This window comes from Cetorhinus maximus, chromosome 13, assembly GCF_964194155.1.
Source record: "Cetorhinus maximus chromosome 13, sCetMax3.hap1.1, whole genome shotgun sequence".
NCBI classification, from domain to species: Eukaryota; Metazoa; Chordata; class Chondrichthyes; order Lamniformes; family Cetorhinidae; genus Cetorhinus; species Cetorhinus maximus.
The window spans coordinates 27,316,883-27,338,197 of record NC_135891.1 but is presented as its reverse complement, the minus strand read 5'-3'; the positions used below and the strand labels follow the sequence as shown (position 1 = coordinate 27,338,197).

The following is a 21,315-nucleotide window of genomic DNA, read 5'->3' as shown; positions in this document are numbered from 1 at the left end:
AGAACTTGAGGATTGAATTGAACAGAAGAAAACAAAGGCCAGGCTAAAGCATGGATTCATTTATCAATGATCTCTATAGGCTGGCAGAGAACTGTGCTTATGGAATTTTAAAAGATGAGCTGATTTGTGACAGGATCATTGTAGGGATGTTAGATGAAGCATTATAATATTTCTCACAGGCAAGGAGGATTTAGCGCTGGTCAAAATTGCAGATTGCGAGATAAACGGAACTTTGAAAACAAAATCGGGTGTTCGTTCTGGTGCAAGTAGAGGTCCTGTGGAGGAGATTGAGCAGGACCATTCAATTTGTAAGCTATAAAATGAAAATCGCACCAACCGCCACTTTAAAATGTGTGGCAGGAACACAAATGAGAATGTCCAGCAGCAGCTCCCCCAGCAGAGTGCCACAACTGTGAGAAAATAGGCCACTTTAAAACTGTCGCTCGAAAATACTGACAACTTGCAAAAAGAGGAAGAAAATTTTAAAGCGGAGCCATGCACAAGAAGTGGAAGAACACCAGGAACCGAAATTAACCTTCCTGGAGGAGATAAATGACACTGAAAGCAAGTATTCGAGTGTTAAACTCGAAGTGGATGGATATCCCACAGAGTTTAAATTAGATACCAGAACAGAGATTTCTACTTTTATCTACAAGGCACAAGTTAGGAGTGTGATACAATACTCTCCACTGGCCTGGATGAGTGCAGCTCCAACAATACTTGAAGCTCAACATCATCCTGGACAAAGCAGCCTGTTTGGCACCCCATCCACCACCTTCAACATCCACTCCCTCTACCACTGACGCACAGTGCTAGCAGTGTGTACCATCTGCAAGAGGCACTGCAGCAAGTCACCAAGGCTCTTTAGACAACATCTCCCAAGCCTGCGGCTTCTACTACCTGGAAGGCCAAGGGCAGCAGATACATAGGAACACCATCATCTGCAATAGCTTTTTGTTCAAAGTAGATAAAATTTGAGATTCAAGATGCTTACTACATGAATGAAACCACAAGATTAATATGTGCATATATGTCCTTAATCGTGGGTTTGAACTAATGGCATGGAAGGTCCAAGGTTCGTCAGGAATCTGAGTTCCCATCATCCACAAGTAAATATAAGTTTCACCATATCAAACTATTCTGACTTGAAAATATATCAACGTTCCTTCACTTGTCGCCAATCAAAATCCTGGAACACCCTAACAGTACTGTGGATGTGCCTACACCACATGGACTGCAACGGTTCAAGAAGATGGCTCATCATCACCTTCTCAAGGGCAATTAGGGATGGGCAGTAAATATGCTGGCCTAGCCAGTGACGCCCATCTCCTGTGAAAAAAGAAAAAAAAGTAAAATGTTTCAAACAGATTCCATTGCAGTCATCATCCATTAAATTACAAAGTCCTGGTGGGGGGGACTACATTAGAAATGAAAGGCCGGCTCATGGTGAAACTGAAATATAAAGATCAAGAAATTCTCGAACCCCTCTGTCATTCAAAATTAAGAATGCTCTCTACTAATCAGAAAGGCATGCCTAAAACTGAAATTAACCTGTAAGGTGGACAAATTTTCAATGAGAATTACAGCACTACGTTCCAAAACGAATTCCCAAATGTTAACACAGTTGGGAAAATTAAAGACCGAGTACTACATCACCCTATGTGCTGATGCTAAACCATTTTATCCCAAGGAAAGTCCCTCACCCTCATGGACAAAGTCAAGGTCAAAATAGAAAAGGTGCAGCAACAAGGGACTATCTTACTGGTCACTATACCTGAATGCCACTTTGTTGGCATGGTTACGGTCCCAAAACCAAAGGGCTCTATAAGAATCTGCATGGATTTAACTCTGCTAACCAGAGCAGCGGTATGTGTGATCCACACGATGGTCTCCGTGGATGAAAGCCTGAGCAGTGGATTTTGGCGGTTGCCTCGGAACAAGCAATCCAGATTGCTGAACACGTTTATAATGCCATTCGGTCATTATTGTTTCAACAGTTTGCCCTTTGGAATTGCGTCCACCCCAGAAATGTTCCAGAGAACGATGTCCAACACTTGAATGCACAAAAACAGAAAATGCTGGAAAAACCCGAGCTCTGAAGAAGTAATTCGTACTCGATGTTAACCCTGTTTCTTTCTCCACAGATACTGCCAGGCCTGCTGATTTTTTTTTTCCAGCATTTTGTGTTTCTATTTCAAATTTCTAGCATCAGCAGTATTTTGCTTTTACTTGAGAAGGCATGGACAGAGTTATGTACCATACTGACACATGGGTCCACAAGAGAGCAGCATGATTGCAGGGTCAGAGCAGTCCCGAGTGCCTTGTAGGATACAAGCCTAACACTGAATAAAAAATTGGTTTTCCAAACCCATGATTAAGTTTCTAGGTCACATAGTACAATCCACTGGAATCATAGTTGATCAACAAAAAACAAAAGTATTGAGAATTTCCGCAACCCAGGAACATAACTGAGCTTAGTAGATTTTCTTGTGATGGTCAACCAAGTGGGGCAAGTTCATGTCAAATTTAACAGAGGTCAATGAGTCCTTGAGACAGCTGTTAAGACGGTCAACAGTGCTGCTGGAACGGGGACCAGCAAAATGTTTTTGAAAGGATTAAAGAATTTTTCATCTCTTTTGAGATCTTGGCACATTACGACTCAGGCTTTCCAACGATAGTAGCAGCAGATGCATTGTCTACACATCTGGGGGATGTACTATTTCAAGTGCAAAAAGATGGCAAGCTTTACTACGCCTCTAGGTCACAGACAGAAACAGGATACTGAGGCTATGAAAGGAAAAGAAGCTTTGGCAGCAATGTGGGCACGTGGAGAAATTTTCAGACTGGGATTACATTTCAAAATAAAAAAATATAAACCACTAGTCACCCTTTGGAGCATACAGTAAATTGCGAGGATGCAGTCCAGAATTCAGCAGTTCAGATTAAGATTGAGATACGACTCCATCAGAGTATGCAAGAAAATGTCTAACAACAGTAGACACTTTCACAAATACCATCAGAAGGAACTGAAGAGGATTTAGACTTCATCAAGGAGCTTGAAGTATATACACCAGTATATACTTGGCACTTAACCAGCTACTGCAAGAAAGTTGCAGGAAATAAAGCAAGCCCAGAAGCGGAACGAAGAATGTCTTCAAATTCGAGAATATTATCTGAAAGGATGGCCAGACTATATCCCCAGTAATCTGATACTATGCCAGTAATTTGAACAGAGCAAGCACCTCCCAGTCATTGACAACTCTCTAGTCTTCAACGAGAGATTAGTCATACCAGCTTGATATTCTTCAACAACTTGACCAGGGACAAGTGTTTTGCAAGGGTGCAACTATCAGTCTGGTGGCCAGGTACTACTTGCTCTATAGAAGAAATGATTTCTGACTCTGAAACAACCAGGAATACACAGAACCACTATCACCATCTTTTCCATCAATGCTTTGGGAACATCTGGGAATGGACATTTTTGACTAAGGGGAAAACCTTCCTTATCGTTATGGGCTATTATCATGGATTTAAGTGACTCAATTTCATAGTGCTATGGTAGAAGCAGTCATTCAATTCCTCAAATTTATTCAATGCATAGCATACTGCACAGCATTCTGTAATGTCTGACAATGGGCTGCAAGATGAGCAATTCAAATTTCGCAAATGAATATGGCTTCATACACGTAATTAGTTCACCTTGCTATCCTTGAGCAAATGGAGAGGCCAAGAGAGGGGTATGCGCCATTAAGGAGTTATTAAAGAAAAACTAAGACCATAATCTAGCTCTTCTGATTTTATTGGTCCTCACCACTACCGAATGATTTCTCGCCATCACAGCTTTTATCTCTGACACAAGAATTCAACCCAGTGCCAGCATGAACAACTAATGAGAGGGTAAAACAGTATGAGGAAGAACAGTGAAACAGCTATGCCTGGAACTTTAATTGCAGGCATAGAGCATGTGAGTTACCAGTGCTGAAGCCTGGGTGGGGTGAGTATGGGTTTGAGACCAACAGAAGGTAGGTGAACATTGAAAAAACTCCACAACCAAGGTTGTACAGGGTTGAGACAGGTCAAGGTATAAAGAGAAACTGCAGTGCCTTAATAATATCCTAGAAGAGAATGCCAATAGAAACTTGGGGTTACTATTCAAATCCTGATGAAGTAAAAAAGACCTATTACAAGCACTACAGTCACCCAGGGGATAAACACTCGCCCCAACAGAAGGAAGAGTGCTGAATATCCTCAACCTCCAAAAGGAAATCAGAACAAGATCAGGGAGATTAGTCAAGGTCCTTCAGAGACTAACCCTATAATGTCTGAGACTTTGGAGGGGGAGATATAGAGTCAAGGGTTATCATCAGAAACATACATGATGCTGATGTAATAATGATTCCATGACTGAGTAGTAAGAGAGATCTTGAAGAGAGCAGAAGTTCTTATCTCATGTGGAGGTCCAAATGTGTAAATGCTGTAAATAAATAATTCTGCTTAAAAAGACTGGACTCGAGCAAGCATACTTTTGGGAGAGTAGACAATGTCTTAAATCCCTGCCGCACAACAAAACAGTGTTTTGTGGTGTAATCTGCTGGGAAACTAATTTAGCTGTTTACATGTATGTTTTTAAATAACTTGTTTCTGCTACCAATGTGTACCGCATTACATCACGCACAAGGAAAATGTGCAGCATGATCCTGCTAAAGATTTCCTATTACCACTGAAACAACATTAAGGCCAGACCTGAGTGCAGAAAATGAAAGGAGTTGAAATGTATGGATAAGGAGCTCACTCTGAAAAGTGAAAAAGGGCGCCTTAAATAAATAGATAAAATGCAGCTGTTTCTTCTTAGATACAGAAGAACAGATGGTCCATGGTAATTTTATAGGAGTGTGCGTATGTGGCTGGGAGTCAGCTTTAAGCATAAGTTGCAGCCAAAAGTGCACATACTACCCAAAACCATCAAGTGACCAATATATATATCTGGAATTAATCTCCTGAACTTCTTGTTTGAACTTTTTTATATTTAAATTTGAATAAATGTCAGCTGTCAAAAGTGCACTGCTTGCATAACTTAAGTGCAAGATTGAAATGAAGACATTTTAAAATCTTTGTGTTCCTTCCTTCTAATTAATCATTCAGAACTCTTACCTCAGCAGCACCATGTCTGTGATATAATAGTGTGCCAATCTGATCATTTCCAAGTTCTTAATGGGAACATTTAATTCAGGCAAATGTCAGCAACGTGTCCATTTAAAAAGCTTCCTCCTAATTATTCATAAGGAGAAAGAGACATGGGTATTTTAGAATGTATAGCAACCATAGACATTTTTTATGACTTGCAAAAACAGTGTGCATGTCTGAACGAGGGGCTCCTTGCAAATGGGGTGCTGAACAGCATAAATTGTTACAAAAAGTGTGTATTACCATAACTCCTCTGACCAGAGCTTCTGATTGCCACTCTGTAACTCAAGTCTTGAGCTTCCTCATCAGCTATGCAGTGAGCATTTGCCTTCAGTATAATGGGAGGATCTACACAGGGAAATTTGTACCATGACAGCACTTATAAGCATCAGGGCATTGGTGATGCTACAGCTAGAGTGCTGGATATAGCTTTGGGGCTGGATTTTCATGTTAAGAGTTGGGAATTGCAAGTTGGGCTATTTCCCGATGTCACATTACCGACTCCCGTATAAACCTACATGCACCTGTTGTTCACCCTCCGCGACACCCCCCCGCCCCAAACCGGGAGCCAGGAACTCGGGGCCAGGTTGGAGCCAGGGCCACCGCCTCCTGATGCCCAAGGAGGAACCAGAGATGGGCGGATGAAGAGGCTGTCAGGTTAGAAGGCCTGCCTCCATTGGCTGGGGCATCAGCCATGTTCTTTTCTGACTGTTCAGCCCCCCTAGCCTTCACCTCACCCACCTCCCCCACTCACTCACTAATGTCTCTTCCATACCCACTCCCCTGTATCCACAAAGGATAGAACTTATGAGCCTATGACAACACTGGGATGTGTTTGAAATGCCCATGAAACTGTCAAAATAAACAACCATCTGTTCAATATTCCAGTTGAAAAAGAGCTGCTCCTCTTAGAAGCTCACAAAACTGTCAAAGTAAACAGCCATTCAAAACCAACCTCAAAGAAACATAATCCTATTAAATGGCCCTAAAACTTTCAATCAAACAAAGCTCTGTCCCCTTGCCAGCTGTATAAACAATCCCTTCTGGACTTGGAACTCAGCCAAGTATTCATAGTGAGATTCCATTACACAGCTATCTAAACAAACCCTCCAGAGCTAAATACAATAAAGGTTTTTGAAATTGATTGGATGACTAGACATTGCAAGCTTAAGGAATCCACCAACCTCGCTGAAGATTTCAACCTCTGGGAAATTCAAAGTTGAGGCAGGCATCCAAAAGCCTGAACCAAAGTCACATTGAGTGCATGTTGACTCTCATCCTGCCACATTTCCTGCACTGGTCAAATGGCAGCAAATGAGAATTGGCTGGGAAATTTTAGCTTTATGATTCCCCCACCCTTTTTTTTTTGTCACCACACATTGGTTTGCTCAGCGTTGGGACAGCAAAATCCAGTGCCTGGTTTCCTTATTTAAGGAGAAATATACTTGCCCTGGAGGCAGTTCAGTGAAGGTGTTCAGTAGGTTGATTTTTCTGGTATGAATGGGTTGTCTTATAGGAAAGGTTGAACAGGTTGGGCCTGTACCCATTGGAGTTTAGAAGAATGAGAAGTGATCATACTGGAAATATATAAGATTTTGAGAGGACTTGACAAGTTTAGTTGCAGAAAGGATATTTCCCTTGCAGGAAATCTGAAACTAAGGGGATCATAGTTTCAGAATAAGGCATCTCCCATTTAAGGTAGAGATGAGGAGGAATTTCTTCTATTGAGTTGTGAATCTTTGGAATTCATCACCCCAGGGAGGAGTGGAGGCTGAGCGTTTGAATCTATTCAAGACTTAAGACAGAGTTTTTAATTCATTCATGGGATGTGGGCATTGCTGAGTAAGACGGCATTTATTGCCCATCCGTAACTGCCCTTACACTAATCTGTTCAGAGGGCATTTAAGAGTTAACCACTCTGGAGTCACAAGTAGGCCAGACCAGGGTAAGTAGCAGATTTCCTTCCCTAAAATGACATTAGTGAACCAGGTGAGTTTATACAACAATCGGCAATGGTTTCCTGGTCGTCATCAGACTTTTATTCCGGATTTTATTTATTGAATTCAAATTTCACCATCTGCCATGGTGGGATTCAAACCCCCCGCACCCCAGAGCATGAGGTAATGGCATAGTGATATTGTCACTGGGCTAGTAATCCAGGGACCCTGGGTAATGCCATGGGAACCCGGGTTCAAATCCCACCATAGCAGATGGTGAAATTTGAATTCTCAAAATCTGGAATTAAAAGCCTGACCATGAAACCATTGCTGATTGTCGTAAAAACCCACCTGGTTCACTAATGTCCTTTAGGGAAGGAAATCTGTTGTCCATACCTGATCTGGCCTACATGTGCCTCCAGACCCACAGCCATGTGGTTGACTCTTCAATGCCCTCTGAACAAGAGCAGATAGCGATGGGCAATAAATGCTGGCCTGGCCAGTGAAGCCCACATCCAATGAACAAACCTTTTTTAAAAAAAAAGGTTACCCTGGGTCTCTGGATACTAGTCCAATGATAATACCACTGCCACTGCCTCGAGGTTTATAGGGGCAGGCAGGAAAGGAGTTACAGCCAGAATCAGATCAGCCATGATCTTATTGAATGGGGAGCAGGCTCGAGGGGCTGTATGGCCTAATTCCTGTTTCTGATGCTCTTATCAGAGGAGATCTCGTATACATGAGTGTTTCAGTCTGTAAAATGTACCACAATTGGAAAACATGTGTGCTGAAGTGGGAAGAATTTACTTCAAGATTCTGTATTTGCTGTGCTGTGCAGCTTCTTAGTGCATTGATGTTGTAACTGAGTACGAGACCTTAGACTTCTGTCATGATTCTCACATAAAAGGTTTCTAACTTTGATTGTGTTATATGGGGGTTAGTCCAAACAGAAGGATGACTTTCCTCCACGGGAAGAGAGCACCAATCACTAGCAAATTAATCTGGGCTTCATGCTTAACCCTAATCTGAGCAGCAAATGCCACCATCATCAAGATTACCCATTTCTACCTCTCCACAGCTCCATCTCCCTCATCCATGTTGGCTTTTCTCTCCAAGCTCAATCTCTCCGATTTTACCAAGCTCCACTGTACACACTTGAATTCGGACAATATTCTGGTGCCTGCATTGAGTTCCTTATTCTTGTTGATCTCTACTGGCTCCTCTCCTAACTTTTCTCCCAATTCCTGTTTCATGTTCAAATCTTCTGACCTCCCCTACCCCTAACTGGTGAAGATGTCGTGGGGCATTTTGCTTATGAAGGGGATGTGTGAATTATGGTATGCTTAGGGTGTGAAAATATTTTCCTTTGCCAGATTACTTTTTGATTTTACAGGGGCTCCTTGAAGGTAAAACCTCCATTAAAGGATATTAAAGAAACAAGAGACTCTGTGCTGGCAGTCGGCCAATAATCCAACAAGAATTAAACAGTTTCCTTCATTTACACCACACCCACCACCAGCCCCCATCCTCTCACTCGCCCCCCCCGACTTGTGCCTGCCAACCTGCACCACCCCCACAATTGCCCTAACCAGTGTCGTGCTCTAGCCCTGAGAGTTGGCCTCCTTCCTCAGTGTCTCTCTCCGACTCCATCGTCTTTCTCGTTCACTCCCTCCCTCGTTCCCCCATTCCCTCTCGCAGGCCACAGCCAGAGCTGCTTTAACTGCACTGGATCTGCTGCCATCTTGGCCTCCCTCTCTCCTCAGGATCTGTCAAAGGTGGTGCCAAGATTCCAGTTTTCTTTTCTTCCTTTTTATATTGAAATAGGAGGGTTATTGTAACTGGGAGAGGTGTGGAAAGAGGACTATTTATTTACAAATATTTTTTACAACTATATTTACCTCGGTACATCCTTGTCGGTGACTGCCAGAAGCTTCACCTTTCCCACCCTCAAATTTTTCCCTCTCTTTTTTCTCTCACTCTTCAACTCAGGGAGGTTTTTTTTTTGCTTTCAATTCTTCTATCTATCCCATGCTGCTGCTCCAGCTTCTCCTCCAATCACTGAATCTTTGTTTGGAAGATTGAACCTGTCTCTAGAGGAGCAGCAAGAGTGGGAGGGAGGGAACCTGTGATGGGAGGAGCAGCTCCTCACAGATCCTGTGTGTCTCATGCTCGTTGCTCCTCCCATCAAACTCTGCATGTTTTCTGGCTCTCAGACGCCTACACCTGCAATTCAGCCTTGAACCGTGGAGGTGCCATAGTGTGAAGTAACTTGTGACATTTTGAGGGCTAATTTGCCCTCTGCCTGTCACCTATGCCACCACGTTCTTCCCCCACCCACCTCCCTCCCCCTGACCCTGTGTATTTTGAACCAGAATCTGCTTAATCCCCATTATTTCTGATCAGTGACAAAGCAGCAATGGCCTAGAAACCGATGAACTAGCTGCCCATTAAAAGATAGTACATTCCAGGGGAAAGATAATGAAGCGTGTGCAAATTGTTAATCCCCATCTTAAAGCGACCAATATGTTTATGCTAGAATGAGGATTGGAATAGTATGGCATATTAAACACTTTTTTTTTTTATTGTTCAACACTTCAGCAGAGGACGTGTGGGACAGATTTAAAGGTATAAAGTAACGTTAGCAGGATAAATGTATAACTGAAATTGGTACGCTCTGACCAAATTAGCAATATCCCTAAATAAATTAATAGATTAACAGTGCCAAAGAAGAAAAATTACCTCCTGCAAAGAGGAAAAGGAATAAGTTCAATGAGAGAAACATATTAACATGCTAAAAAGCAGTAAAACAATGATTAGGGCAAGTAAAAAAACAAGAAATATAACTTCAGGAGCAAACAGTAACAAAAATTGTTTTGGTCCTAAAATAGTAAAATGGCAATGAGAAAAGTTGGAACCATAAAAAGGGGAAAAGAGATTAAAGCCTGAATACACCATAGTATAAACTCTGAGACAAAAATGGTATGGTACACCTAGATTTCCAAAAGTTGAGTGTGTTTGGGCATCAGTTAAACACACAGTTGTTGGAATCCAGGGTAAATCGTAGAAATGGATATGAAATTGGCTAAAAATGTTTGCTATAAATGTTGAGGCCTGTCCAGTTGACGACCAAATAAGGTGCCCTATGACTTGGTGTGCGGAACACTACCACGGAATGCTACTGTTTATCATTTACATTAATGATTTAGATTCAGAAGCTCAAAGAAAAGTGGTCGTATGGGGTAGACGATGGTGTAGTGGTATTGTCGCTGGACTAGTAATCCAGAAACCCAGGGGAATACTCTAGGGACTCGGGTTCAAATCTCACCATGGCAGATGGTGGAATTTGAATTCCAATAAAAATCTGGAATTAAAAGTCTAATAATGACCATGAAACCATTGTCAATTTATTGTAAAAACCCATCTGGTTCACTAATGTCCTTTTTTTAGGGAACAAAATTTGCCATCCTTACCAGGTCTGGCCTCTTAAATGCCCTCTGAACAAGGGCAATTAGGGATGGGCAATAAATACTGGCCTAGCTAGCAACGCCCACGCCCCATGAACGAATAAAAAAACATATATATCTCCTGATGTTACCAAACAGGGAGAGGCAGTGGTATCGACAGAGAGAACTTATAAATTATCGAATGAGTTGACCAAAGTATGATTATGAGCATAACAGTAGCAAATGCAATTTAAATGTGGAGGAGCACATGTTCAAAAAGATGAATAGGTGGTGCATATACTCTGACATGCTGAAATAGAATTGAACCAAGTAGTTTTATTGGATCAGATGCTCAACATGTCCAGCAAATGTAAGACAGCAATTAAAGCCAATAAAACATTGAAAACTAAAACAGTAGGACAGTCAGGAAACCATGGTCAAGATGGATAGAGTTCTGATCAGACCACTCTTTGAGTATAGAGTACAGTCCTGATCATTGAGACGTGAGAGAGATGTTGGAAGCATTGGCCGCGTGTAATGAAGAATCACAAGGCTGCTCACCAGATTTGGAGATCTGAGTAATGAGGAGGAACTGGAAAGAAACTTGCATGGAATTTTACAAAACGAGCAGTAACAGATTGGCTGCCTGTTAAGAATGTCCTAATCTTTTGATTCATGCCGCATGTTCTTTTGCATCTAACTCTATGGACAGATGAGGCTTTGATCTGCTCTTACACCGTGCTGCAAGCCTCTAGCCCGGAAATAAGTGTCATCAAGTGAATAGTGTCACTTTTTTAACATTAACCAAGGGATGCAAATGGGTAAAATGTTATCGATATTCCAGCAGCCTGTTTTTTATATGCATGTCCTTGTGTAGTGTGTTTTGAAGCAATTGAGTTCTTTTGTCAAATACTCAGTTTAGGAACCTGCTGATAACTGGTGCGTCTACCTGCCTTCAGTATACAGTTTGTCAAACCATAAGAACAAATGATGAGTTTTCTTTAACAGTTTTATGACATTCCCTAATTATGATGGGAAACTGATTACAAACCATTTTAATGTTTTGAAGTTTTTGCTTTGCACTAAAGCCAAAGTTATAAATACAGTTCAAATCTGGAATCAGGACTGGGCTTGTCCAAACAGTGGAGTAACAGTTACAAGCTGAGTAAGAATTTTTTACAGAAATAGTCTTGCCCTACTTCATGGGCTCCCAAATGCAATTCACCCTTAGCCATTTTTATATCTGCCTTCACTAGCTGATACGGCTAGTGTGTAGGGGAAGTGATGAATACCCTGACTCGTTTAACAATTTCATCTAACTGTTATATGAAAAGAGATCTCTAACATCTAACTCTGCAGTTGGTTTCACAAATTCAGAAGGAAGTAAACCATGATCTTGGTATAGACAACAAGTTGACAATGTGTTGCTTTTTTCTGCTGAATTGTGACTATTTTCAAATGAAACTGTGAAAATGTTAAATACAATGTTGCAATGCATGACTGAGAAATTTAGAGTTAGAAGGCTGATTTTAGAATCTTTCACAGAGACCAGTAAATGTGATACTGCCTTAGCTTTTCTATGGGATACATGTTGACTACATTATTGAGTAGTTATAGTAAAGCATATGATCCATTTGTGCCAATAATATTTTTTCTATAATTTTAAATTGGAAAACGGTGATTATTGATCAAAGCATAATTGCTTAACTTTTTTATTTGGGGATAATCAGCTCCTTAAAGTCATATTAAGGCGCTTTGCTAATTTATAATAAAAATAGAAAACACTGACGATGCACAGCAAGTCCATGAGTAACCACAAAGAAAAGAATAAGGTAATATTTAGGATGTGGACCCTTTGTCAGAACATGGGTTGTCTTCATCCTGCAAAACTCATTTTATAAGACCAGGTTTAGAACACCCTACATCCAAAAGGATTTTGAATTCGATAGGATTCAGGAAAGTGTGACCAGTATAATTCCAGAATTATATTATGAAAAGGAATTCTTACCTGGATTTATTGTTGTCGTTGGATCTTCATCCATCATCCAGCTTGCTGGAACCACATTTGCCTGGCTCTATTCTAACCTATCTAATAATAGCCAGAGAATCCCCTGCAATGGCTGCAGTTTGTGTCTCAGCCATAAATAATAAAATGGTTTAAAAAAAAACTCTTATTCCCACCTCCATAATATTACTCCACCTCCACTGTCAATTAAATCCTTTTTACATGTCTTTATGACTTCCACACTCGACTATCTTAATGCACTCTTTACTAGGCCGCTTATGTTCCACTTCCTATAAACTCCAGCTTGTCTAAATCTCTACAAATATCATGTCCCACACTAAATTCCACTTGCCCATCACTCTCTTATTTTCTTTGATCTAAACTGACACCTTGTCCTTCAATACTTGTGGTTTTTGAACTAATACAAATATCCCTCCATGGCTTTGCCCCACTTTATCTCTAATTCCCTCCAGCCCCATAACCCCTCCTGATTGCTCCATTTCTTTAGTTACAATTTGTGCATTCCACCTCCTAGTTTCCCTTCCTGGCTTAGCATCCATATTCTTGATGCCTTTCGGAAAGCATTTGGGATGTTTACGTCGAGGGTGATAAATGGCCTAAATAAATAGGTGATACCGGTAATTGTAATTGAAGACTACATTTAGCTCTCCCACCTATTAAGCGTTTCTTTGTATCCTTGAACAACCTTTTTTTTATTTTTTGTGTCTTGCACCAGAATGCTATCTTTTGCACACTGTCTCAGTGCTTGCACATACCCCTGTCCTGTGCTTTTATTTGTTTCTGCAGCTGTGGACGTGAGTACCCATTTTATCTGGGACATCATAGGAAATTATGCTGCAGTAGGCAAAATTTTGGTTTTTTGGGTTGGCGTTCTGGGGAAAAGGAATGGGTGCAGGCAGTCTTCTGCTCCATTAGTTGTATCCTGGGTCAGTCAGTTGTTCCAAGATGAAATAGTCAAACACAGCAGTCCTCCTTTCTATTCCTAGGGCCACAAATAACTGACCTGTGCATTATTAATTATAATTAACTTATAGTGCAACAGTATAATCTTATTTCATGTAGAATAAAACTCTTTTGTGACTTCAAATTTTTCTTGAATAGGAGCCTTATTCAATGCTTTTTATGCAATTATGAATGTCATTATTTAGCAATTGTTTGACATCAGGTAACGATTAGCAGGATTGCAGTTGCTCAAGAAAAATGTTTTCGTGTGGTTTCCTTCTATTTTCTCTGTCTGTTCCTGAATTAACTTGTTCCTGCACCCCACCCCAATAGTTGGGCACTCTCATCTATGCTCCTCAACAGAGTGTCAGCAGGCTATTGAATCATTACAACCGAGCTCAATCCTTTTAATCACCCTATGTCTGCGCAGATGCTTTTACCAGATGAGAATATTGAATAATGATCAAGAGCAGAGTGCTGGTATTTAATTTTATTTTTGATGGTTTTCTCCTATCCCTAGCCCAGGCTCCATTTCTAGCACCCCAGTTGCTGCCTTGGCTTATATCTGATAATTTAGCACTGACAAGGAATAAAACCTGGCGCTCCTGGTCTCCTGCTTAACAATATGCTACATGGTTTTTTCACCCACAAAAAATCAAATACGTTGAACATTAAAAGGTCTTGGCCATGAGGCCTGCGATTTTATTTTTATCTTGGGAAGGGGATGTATGGCAGAAATATGATGTGTAGCTCCCAGATTACCAAACTTGCTATAATTCCTTAGCAATGGTTCCATTCTGTGAAAGATGTTCATGTCAAACTAATCAGTTTTTGAATCACTACACAAGTGTTTTTGTTGCATGATTTCATGTTGGTAAAGTGGTTTGCATAGTGGGTCCTGGTAGGTTTCTCCAAGATTTTTAGGCTAGTGCTCACTAATTTAGATTCTTTCTTTGCAGCAATACCAATGATGAAAGTGTTGTGAACCCCAGATATTTTTAACACAACAAAAACAAAAATAAAAACACCTGGAAAAACTCAGCAGGTCTGACAGCATCTGCAGAGAGGAACACAGTTAACGTTTCGAGTCCGTATGACTCTTCAACAGCATAGAGCCATACGGACTCGAAACGTTAACTGTGTTCCTCTCTGCAGATGCTGTCAGACCTGCTGAGTTTTTCCAGGTGTTTTTATTTTTGTTTTTGTTTTGGATTTCTAGCATCCGCAGTTTTTTGCTTTTATCCTAGATATTTTTAATTTGCTTACAACTGCAAAACTTAACACCAACAGTGCTGAAGCTAGCATTCAAAACTTTGTGACAAACTGGCAGAACGCGACAAACTGGCAGAACGCGACAAACTGGCAGAACGCGACAAACTGGCAGAACGCGACAAACTGGCAGAACGCGACAAACTGGCAGAACGCGACAAACTGGCAGAACGCGACAAACTGGCAGAACGCGACAAACTGGCAGAACGCGAAAATTTCAAGTGCTATAATGCCCGATTCTAACAATTAGTCAGCTGGTTATGGTCAGCCTCTCTTTTTTTCTCTCTGCCACATCCTACTCATCTCATGGCAGGATGGGAATCTGAGAGATTCCTGGCACAATTGTTTGTTTTCTACCTAATTCTCTATTATTTGTTTTAAATGGGTTTACATTTCTGCTAACATAGCAGAGAGGGATCTGAGTACCATGTCAAATCATTCATAAGCTGGTATCCCATGGTGTGAATTTGAGACCTGATTGACTGACTACACCTGTGTAAGAATTCCAGGTGATCTTCGGGCGGAATTTTACAGTTCCGCCCGCCAATGGGATTTTCTGGTCCCTCTGAAGTAAGTGGACTTTGAACGGCTCACCACATTTTACAGCCCTGCCCCCGCCACAAAATTCTGCCTGATGTTTCTAGTGCACCTGGTGATATGGGTGCACAGTTGAGGGTTTGAGTTGTTGTATTGCTACTATATCACTGTACCTAGGCTTCCCTGGAGTGCACCATAAATGATTGTTTTCAACAATTTTTTTTTCCCCAGAAACATGGGTTGTGCAAAATCAAAGGAGTCTTCAGACCAGCAAGGAAAGAGCTTAAATGATCCCGTACGTAAATCTAACACCGCTCTTTATGTGAAAGATCCTACATCAAATTCCCATGCAGTAAGTAAAAATAGCATGTTAAAGTAATTCTTCAACTACTGGAAAAAATAGCCCGCCCACAATGCTTTCAGAGGATTCTGTTTTAATAGTTAACAAATAGCTGTACAATAGAAATAGCCACTATACTGAATGAAGCATATATGGGTTGACTCTATGACAATAGGTTGACAATATGAGTGCAAAACAGATTGATAAAAGAAACATCAGTTAACGAGCATGTTTCACTTTTATCCACTGAAGATAAATTTTTTTATGTAATATCGAGACCAATCATGCAGACCCAGAAGGTCCCAGTTTTAATTCCCTGCAAGCTTGCTGATCTCAGCAATGGTAGCAGATAATGGTGAAATTAGTCTTGGTACCTGTGGACCGGGAGGGGAAAGGAGTATTTCCCCACTTCAGATTATTGACCAGTGACTCCTGAAGGAAACTACATGTGTGATGATCAATTAAAATCAGGAATAGGATGAGATGTCCTCTACAACAACAACCAGTCTTTATATAGCATCTTGTAACATAGAAGAGTGTCTGAAGGTATTTCACAGTCACAAGGTTAAAAAATGGGGACACAGTCCAAGAAGGAGATGTTAACATGGGTGACCAAAAGTTTGGTTAAAGAATTGGCTTTTTAAAAGAAGAGATGGGGAGAAGAAAGGAGTTTATTGACAGAATATCAGAGCATGGTAATTGGGTGATTGAAGGCATGGCCGCCATTGGTGGAGTGGGAGGCAGATGTACAAGAGGCCAGAACGGAGAGTTTTCCTGATTGCAAAGATAGCAAATGCTGAAGCTATGGAGGGATTTAAACACACAGATAAATTTGATGTATCAGGAGCCAATGCAAGCCAGTGAAGATGAGCTGCCACTGAAAACCCTCATCCATGCCTTTGTTACCTTGTTAGGAAATAGAGACAGTTTAAGTATGTTTTATTTGTTAGGAATAAGTTTTTTAGGTTTAAGTTTGATTTGTATTTCTGTGTGTTAGAGAGGTCAAATGGAGTTCACTTTAAAAGGCTGCTTGCATTTCTAATCAGGAGTTTACAACTGCCATAAGGTAGAGGTAAACACACAAGTAGAAAAATAGTCCTGTTGCCTAGATAAAGAAAAACCCCAAAAATCCAAGGAAGTCTAAAGAAGACCTCGTAGTCAAAGGAAGGACAGGAACCTGGGAAAAAAGTCCTGTTAAGAGTGAGGGGCAGAGAGAAAGGCTCCAAGCTCCAGATTTGAAGAGACAAAAGCTGCAAAGAGCAGATTTAAAGCGAGAACAGCTTGCAGGGGGCAAGAAAGTCCAAGGAGATAGCTGAAGGTCTGTAACTCTTTGCTATGGGCATATGAAGCAGTGGTGTACTGTTGACAGCTGAGACAGAGACAATGTGTGTGGGAAAACAGCTTGAATGCATGTGGTGACCCAGGGAAGGGGAATGTCAGAAGCAGAGCTCAAACCCCGGAGGCGAACACTCGTCAAAGGTGTCAGAGAGAAAGCATTGGTTTGGGAAAAGATTCCAAGGAGAGCGGAGATTGGAAGCCCTCATGTTAAGGATGGAATTCAGTGAGACTGGTTGGCTCACAGTGTGATAAACATCTGGGAGGAGTTAGAGATCTATAGCATCTGGTTGAGGTGGCATCTGTCACTTGAGGTCAGTGTAGTATGGTGTCTGACCACAGGACGCCATGGGTTTACATGAACTGGGTACTTATTGTGTACATTAAAGTATGAGGTAGCTTTTGTGACTTGTGTTATCCTTACAAATCTGTATGAATCTGTAAAGGTATAGTTGTGGGTGAAGGAGTATTGTAGTATAGTTCATCTTTTCTTGTTGAATAAATGTTTTATTTTTTGGTAAAAAGTTCGTCAGTTGACTCCTGTGTCTCTGTTCAGTAGCCGCACTCCTCGTATTTAAACAAACAAACAAATAAAAGTTAGGATCTATCAGGCTGGGCTCCAGCCTGGGATCAGGCTTGTTCAGGATAACCTCAGCTGGGGATCATGAAGTGGGGGCTCTTCCAGGATTTTGAAACGCGGATAGCGGGTGGTTGGATGCGGAATAATAGTTGGACTGGGATTAGAAATCCTTGACATTGTTGGGATTTGTGAATCCTTTTAACAAGTACGTGGAGGTAAAGAGGTACTGGACATAGGAATTGGAGTTGTTGTGAGGTATACTATGTACGGGTTGGAATTTGAAATGGCTTTGGAGGTTGCTAAGACTTTTTTACAAATGGAAAATGTAACTCTGGTTTACAAAAGTTAACCAAGAGTAAACTGATGGAATTGGTGGATAAGTCGGAGTTAAAATTACCCGAAGGGGCAAGGTAGGTAGACATAGTTGAGATAATAACATAGCATTTAAAACTGGAAGGGATAATAGGGACCACATTTTCCAGGGAGAGAGTCACAGCTGGAGGTAGTGAGACTTCAGTTTGAAATGAAGAAACTTGATCAAGCATAGGAAACGAACAGACTTGAGCTAGAGGCAGCAGAAAAAGAAAGCAAAAAAGAGAGATTATTTCAAAAAGAAATGGAAATGCAAAAGCTTGATCCCCAGAGGGAAAAGTTAGCAATGGAAGAGAGAACTAAGGAAAGAGACGGAATATTGACTTAAAAGGCTGGAAGTTAAGAAAGAGATCTCTGATTCTGAGGAAAGTTCTGATGATGAAAAAACTTTCAACCTAAAACCTAGTGGTAAGATATTTAAATTTTTACAAGCTCTCCCAAAGTTTGAGGAAAAAGATATTGAGGCATTCTTTATTTTGTTTGAAAAGGTAGCTATGCAAATAAGGTGGCAAAAAAAATCTGGACATTACTTTTACAGTCTAAGTTGGTAGGTCGAGCTCATGAGGTTTATGCTTCACTTTCAGAAGAGGTATTGGTGGATTATGATGCAATAAAAAAAGCTATTCTGAGTGCATATGAGTTAGTCCCTGAAGCATACAGGCAGAGATCTCAGAATATAAGGAAATAGCCTGGGTAGACCTATATTGAATTTGAAAGGGTAAAGCAAAGTAATTTTGACCACTGGATAAGGGCGTTAAAGGTAGAGACAGCATATGAAGCTCTTTGGGAAATAATTCTCTTGGGAGAATTTAAAGATTCACTTCCTCTTTTAGTTAGAACCCATATTGAAGATCAGAAGGTTAAAACAGCTGGACAGGCAGCAGAGATGGCTGACGATTAGGAACTGGTTCATAAATCTAAACCTTTTTTCTGTCATCCCCATAAATCCAAGAAAGATAGAAGCTGGGAAGCTGAAAGGAAGGCAAGTAGTCAGGGAAGAGAAGGGACAGTTGGGAATTCTCAGGAAATTTCTCCTCTGACTAGAAAGGAAGGTGCTGAGGGTGGAAGTGACATTTGATAGCCATAGTGTTTTCATTGTAATAAGGTAGGATATGTTGGGGCAGATTGTTGGAAATTAAATGGTAAACCTATTGCAGTAGTAGGAATGCCTAAGTAATCCTCAGGAAAGGTTGCATCAGAAAAGGAAATGGCTGTTAAAACTGTAGCAGTAGTGCAGGAGAAATGTGTTCCCTCAGAACATACAGGAAAGGGGGATATGGTTCAGGATGGTCCAGAGAATTCTTCTTTGATTACTCGTGAAGGAAGTCAAGCTAACAGAGGGTCTGGTTATTTTGTGTCAAAGGGAAAAGTGTTCCTTTACTCCTCCAACAAAATAAGTAAGCAGATTAAAATTTTGAGGGATACAGAGGCAGATCAATCATTGATGATACAATTTGTGTACCGGATAGTTTTATGAAGGAAAATGTATTAATAAAAGATATTAATGGAATTTATGAACTTTGTGTAAAGTTAACTTACAAAGTTGTTTTGTAAATGGAATTGTTACCGTGGGAATTATTCCTAGATCACCTATTGAAGGGGTAGATTTCATTCTGGATCATGACTTGGCTAGTGGAGACAGTAATTGGGGGCAACGACTGTATTGCAGCAGGTGGCTGATCATGTTGATCTTAAACTTAGGAAACTACTGTAGCCAAAGATGAAACGCTTAGTGCAGATAACAAACAATTGAAGGAAAACCTGACTAATATAGAAAACCAACATTCATGTGTGAAAGGGGAGTTTGCTAATGAAAGAAGAGAATTGGTGAGATCAATTGAGAATCAGTCACAAAGTAGAATACTGGACTGAGCACTTGAAATGTTTAAATGATAAACTTGTAGAAACAAATTTAACAAAGGTCAATCTTCATTTAAAACTTTATGAACATCAAGCATCAGTAGTTGCGATGAAATATCAGGGAAAATGCCTTGAACAAAAAAGGAATTGTTGGTAAATCAGAACTAGTTGAACGCAGAATTAAAAATCATAACTAACTGTTAGAACTTTGGGAAAGGAGCAATGAGATTCTCGAACGTTGAAGCAAACTGGACAAAAGAAAGGAGAAGCTGAAAGAGATGATGTGTGATATGGAGTGTCATGGTTCCAAAGTTGTTCTGTGAATAAAAACTCTTTGTTGAATTGTGGTCCAGTTGAGCAAAGAACTGATTCAAGTAACATTACTGGTGTATCAACCTCAGTAATGGACATTATGAAAACAGCTGGAGTGCCTGCAGGATTGGAAATCAAGAACTGTCAACGAAAAGGACTGAAAAATGGTCTGGAAAAGTCAATGACGAGAAACACTGATTTACAAGTGCTTGCTGGTGCTAATATACAAAATACAGCAGTTGGAATCCTGGCAAGTGGACAGTTTGCAAAAGACCATTCAAAACCTGGAAAGGAGTGGACTATGTGTAAGAATTGAAGGGTTGGTATGAACTATGACGCTCCACAGGGAGAATATAATTGACACACCTCAAAAAGATGTGGAAAAGACCTGTTCAAAACGGGATCTGGTGAAACAATATCGTAAGTTTAAAGATCAAACCAAGCAGAAGTGCTTTCGTATGAACATAAAAAGCATCTCAATAACATCCTTAGAATAGCAAAAAGAGGATTTGACCAGAGAAGAAATGAGATGTTAATGCACAAAAATGACATTTTGACTTTGCTAAATCAAAATGAGAATTTACCACATTTGGGTTTGGAAAATGAACTTGAGGATGGAATGAAAAGGACGATTGGGCTGTGTACTTAAATGAAACATTTTTTTGCTGAGTTAAAGACTAGGAATAAGAGGAAAAAGAAACAAGTGTTGAGTTATGATACTATGATGTGTAAATCCTGTTAACCTTGTTACATTTATTGACTTTGTTTAAGTACATTTTGTAATTGTAGAATACAACATGTCTAATTGTGAAACACAATGGAAAATTTATATGCATAGTATGTAATAAACTATTGTTAGAAGTTTATGATAAGTTTGCAAGGCATATGTAAGGCCATTGTAAAGAAACCTTCACTGTGTGAAGCTTTCTTCCAAAGGGAAAGGTGTTAGGAAATAGTTTAAGTATATTATGTTTGAATTTATGGGTGTTAAAAATGAGTTTTAGCTTTAAAGTTTAAGTTTGATTTGTATTTCCGTATCTGTATTGAGAGGTCAAATGGAGTTTTAGTTTCACTTTAAAAGGCTGCTTGCATATCTAATGAGTTTACAACTGCTATAAGGTGAAGGTAAACACACAAATAGAAAAAGTGTTGTTGCCTAGCAACAGGGGGCCAGATAA

The 21,315-nt window shown here is 40.3% G+C and overlaps 1 protein-coding gene across 1 annotated transcript in view; it reads left to right on the top strand.

Annotated features, from left to right (window-relative positions):
* Window positions 1-21,315, top strand: part of hck (HCK proto-oncogene, Src family tyrosine kinase) — a 106,568-nt gene that overhangs the window by 14,064 nt on the left and 71,189 nt on the right. The window contains exon 2 of the mRNA XM_078555160.1: window positions 15,570-15,690. Coding sequence (XP_078411286.1) covers window positions 15,574-15,690 — 117 coding nt within the window. The 5' untranslated portion in view covers window positions 15,570-15,573. The remainder of the gene's footprint in view (window positions 1-15,569; window positions 15,691-21,315) is intronic.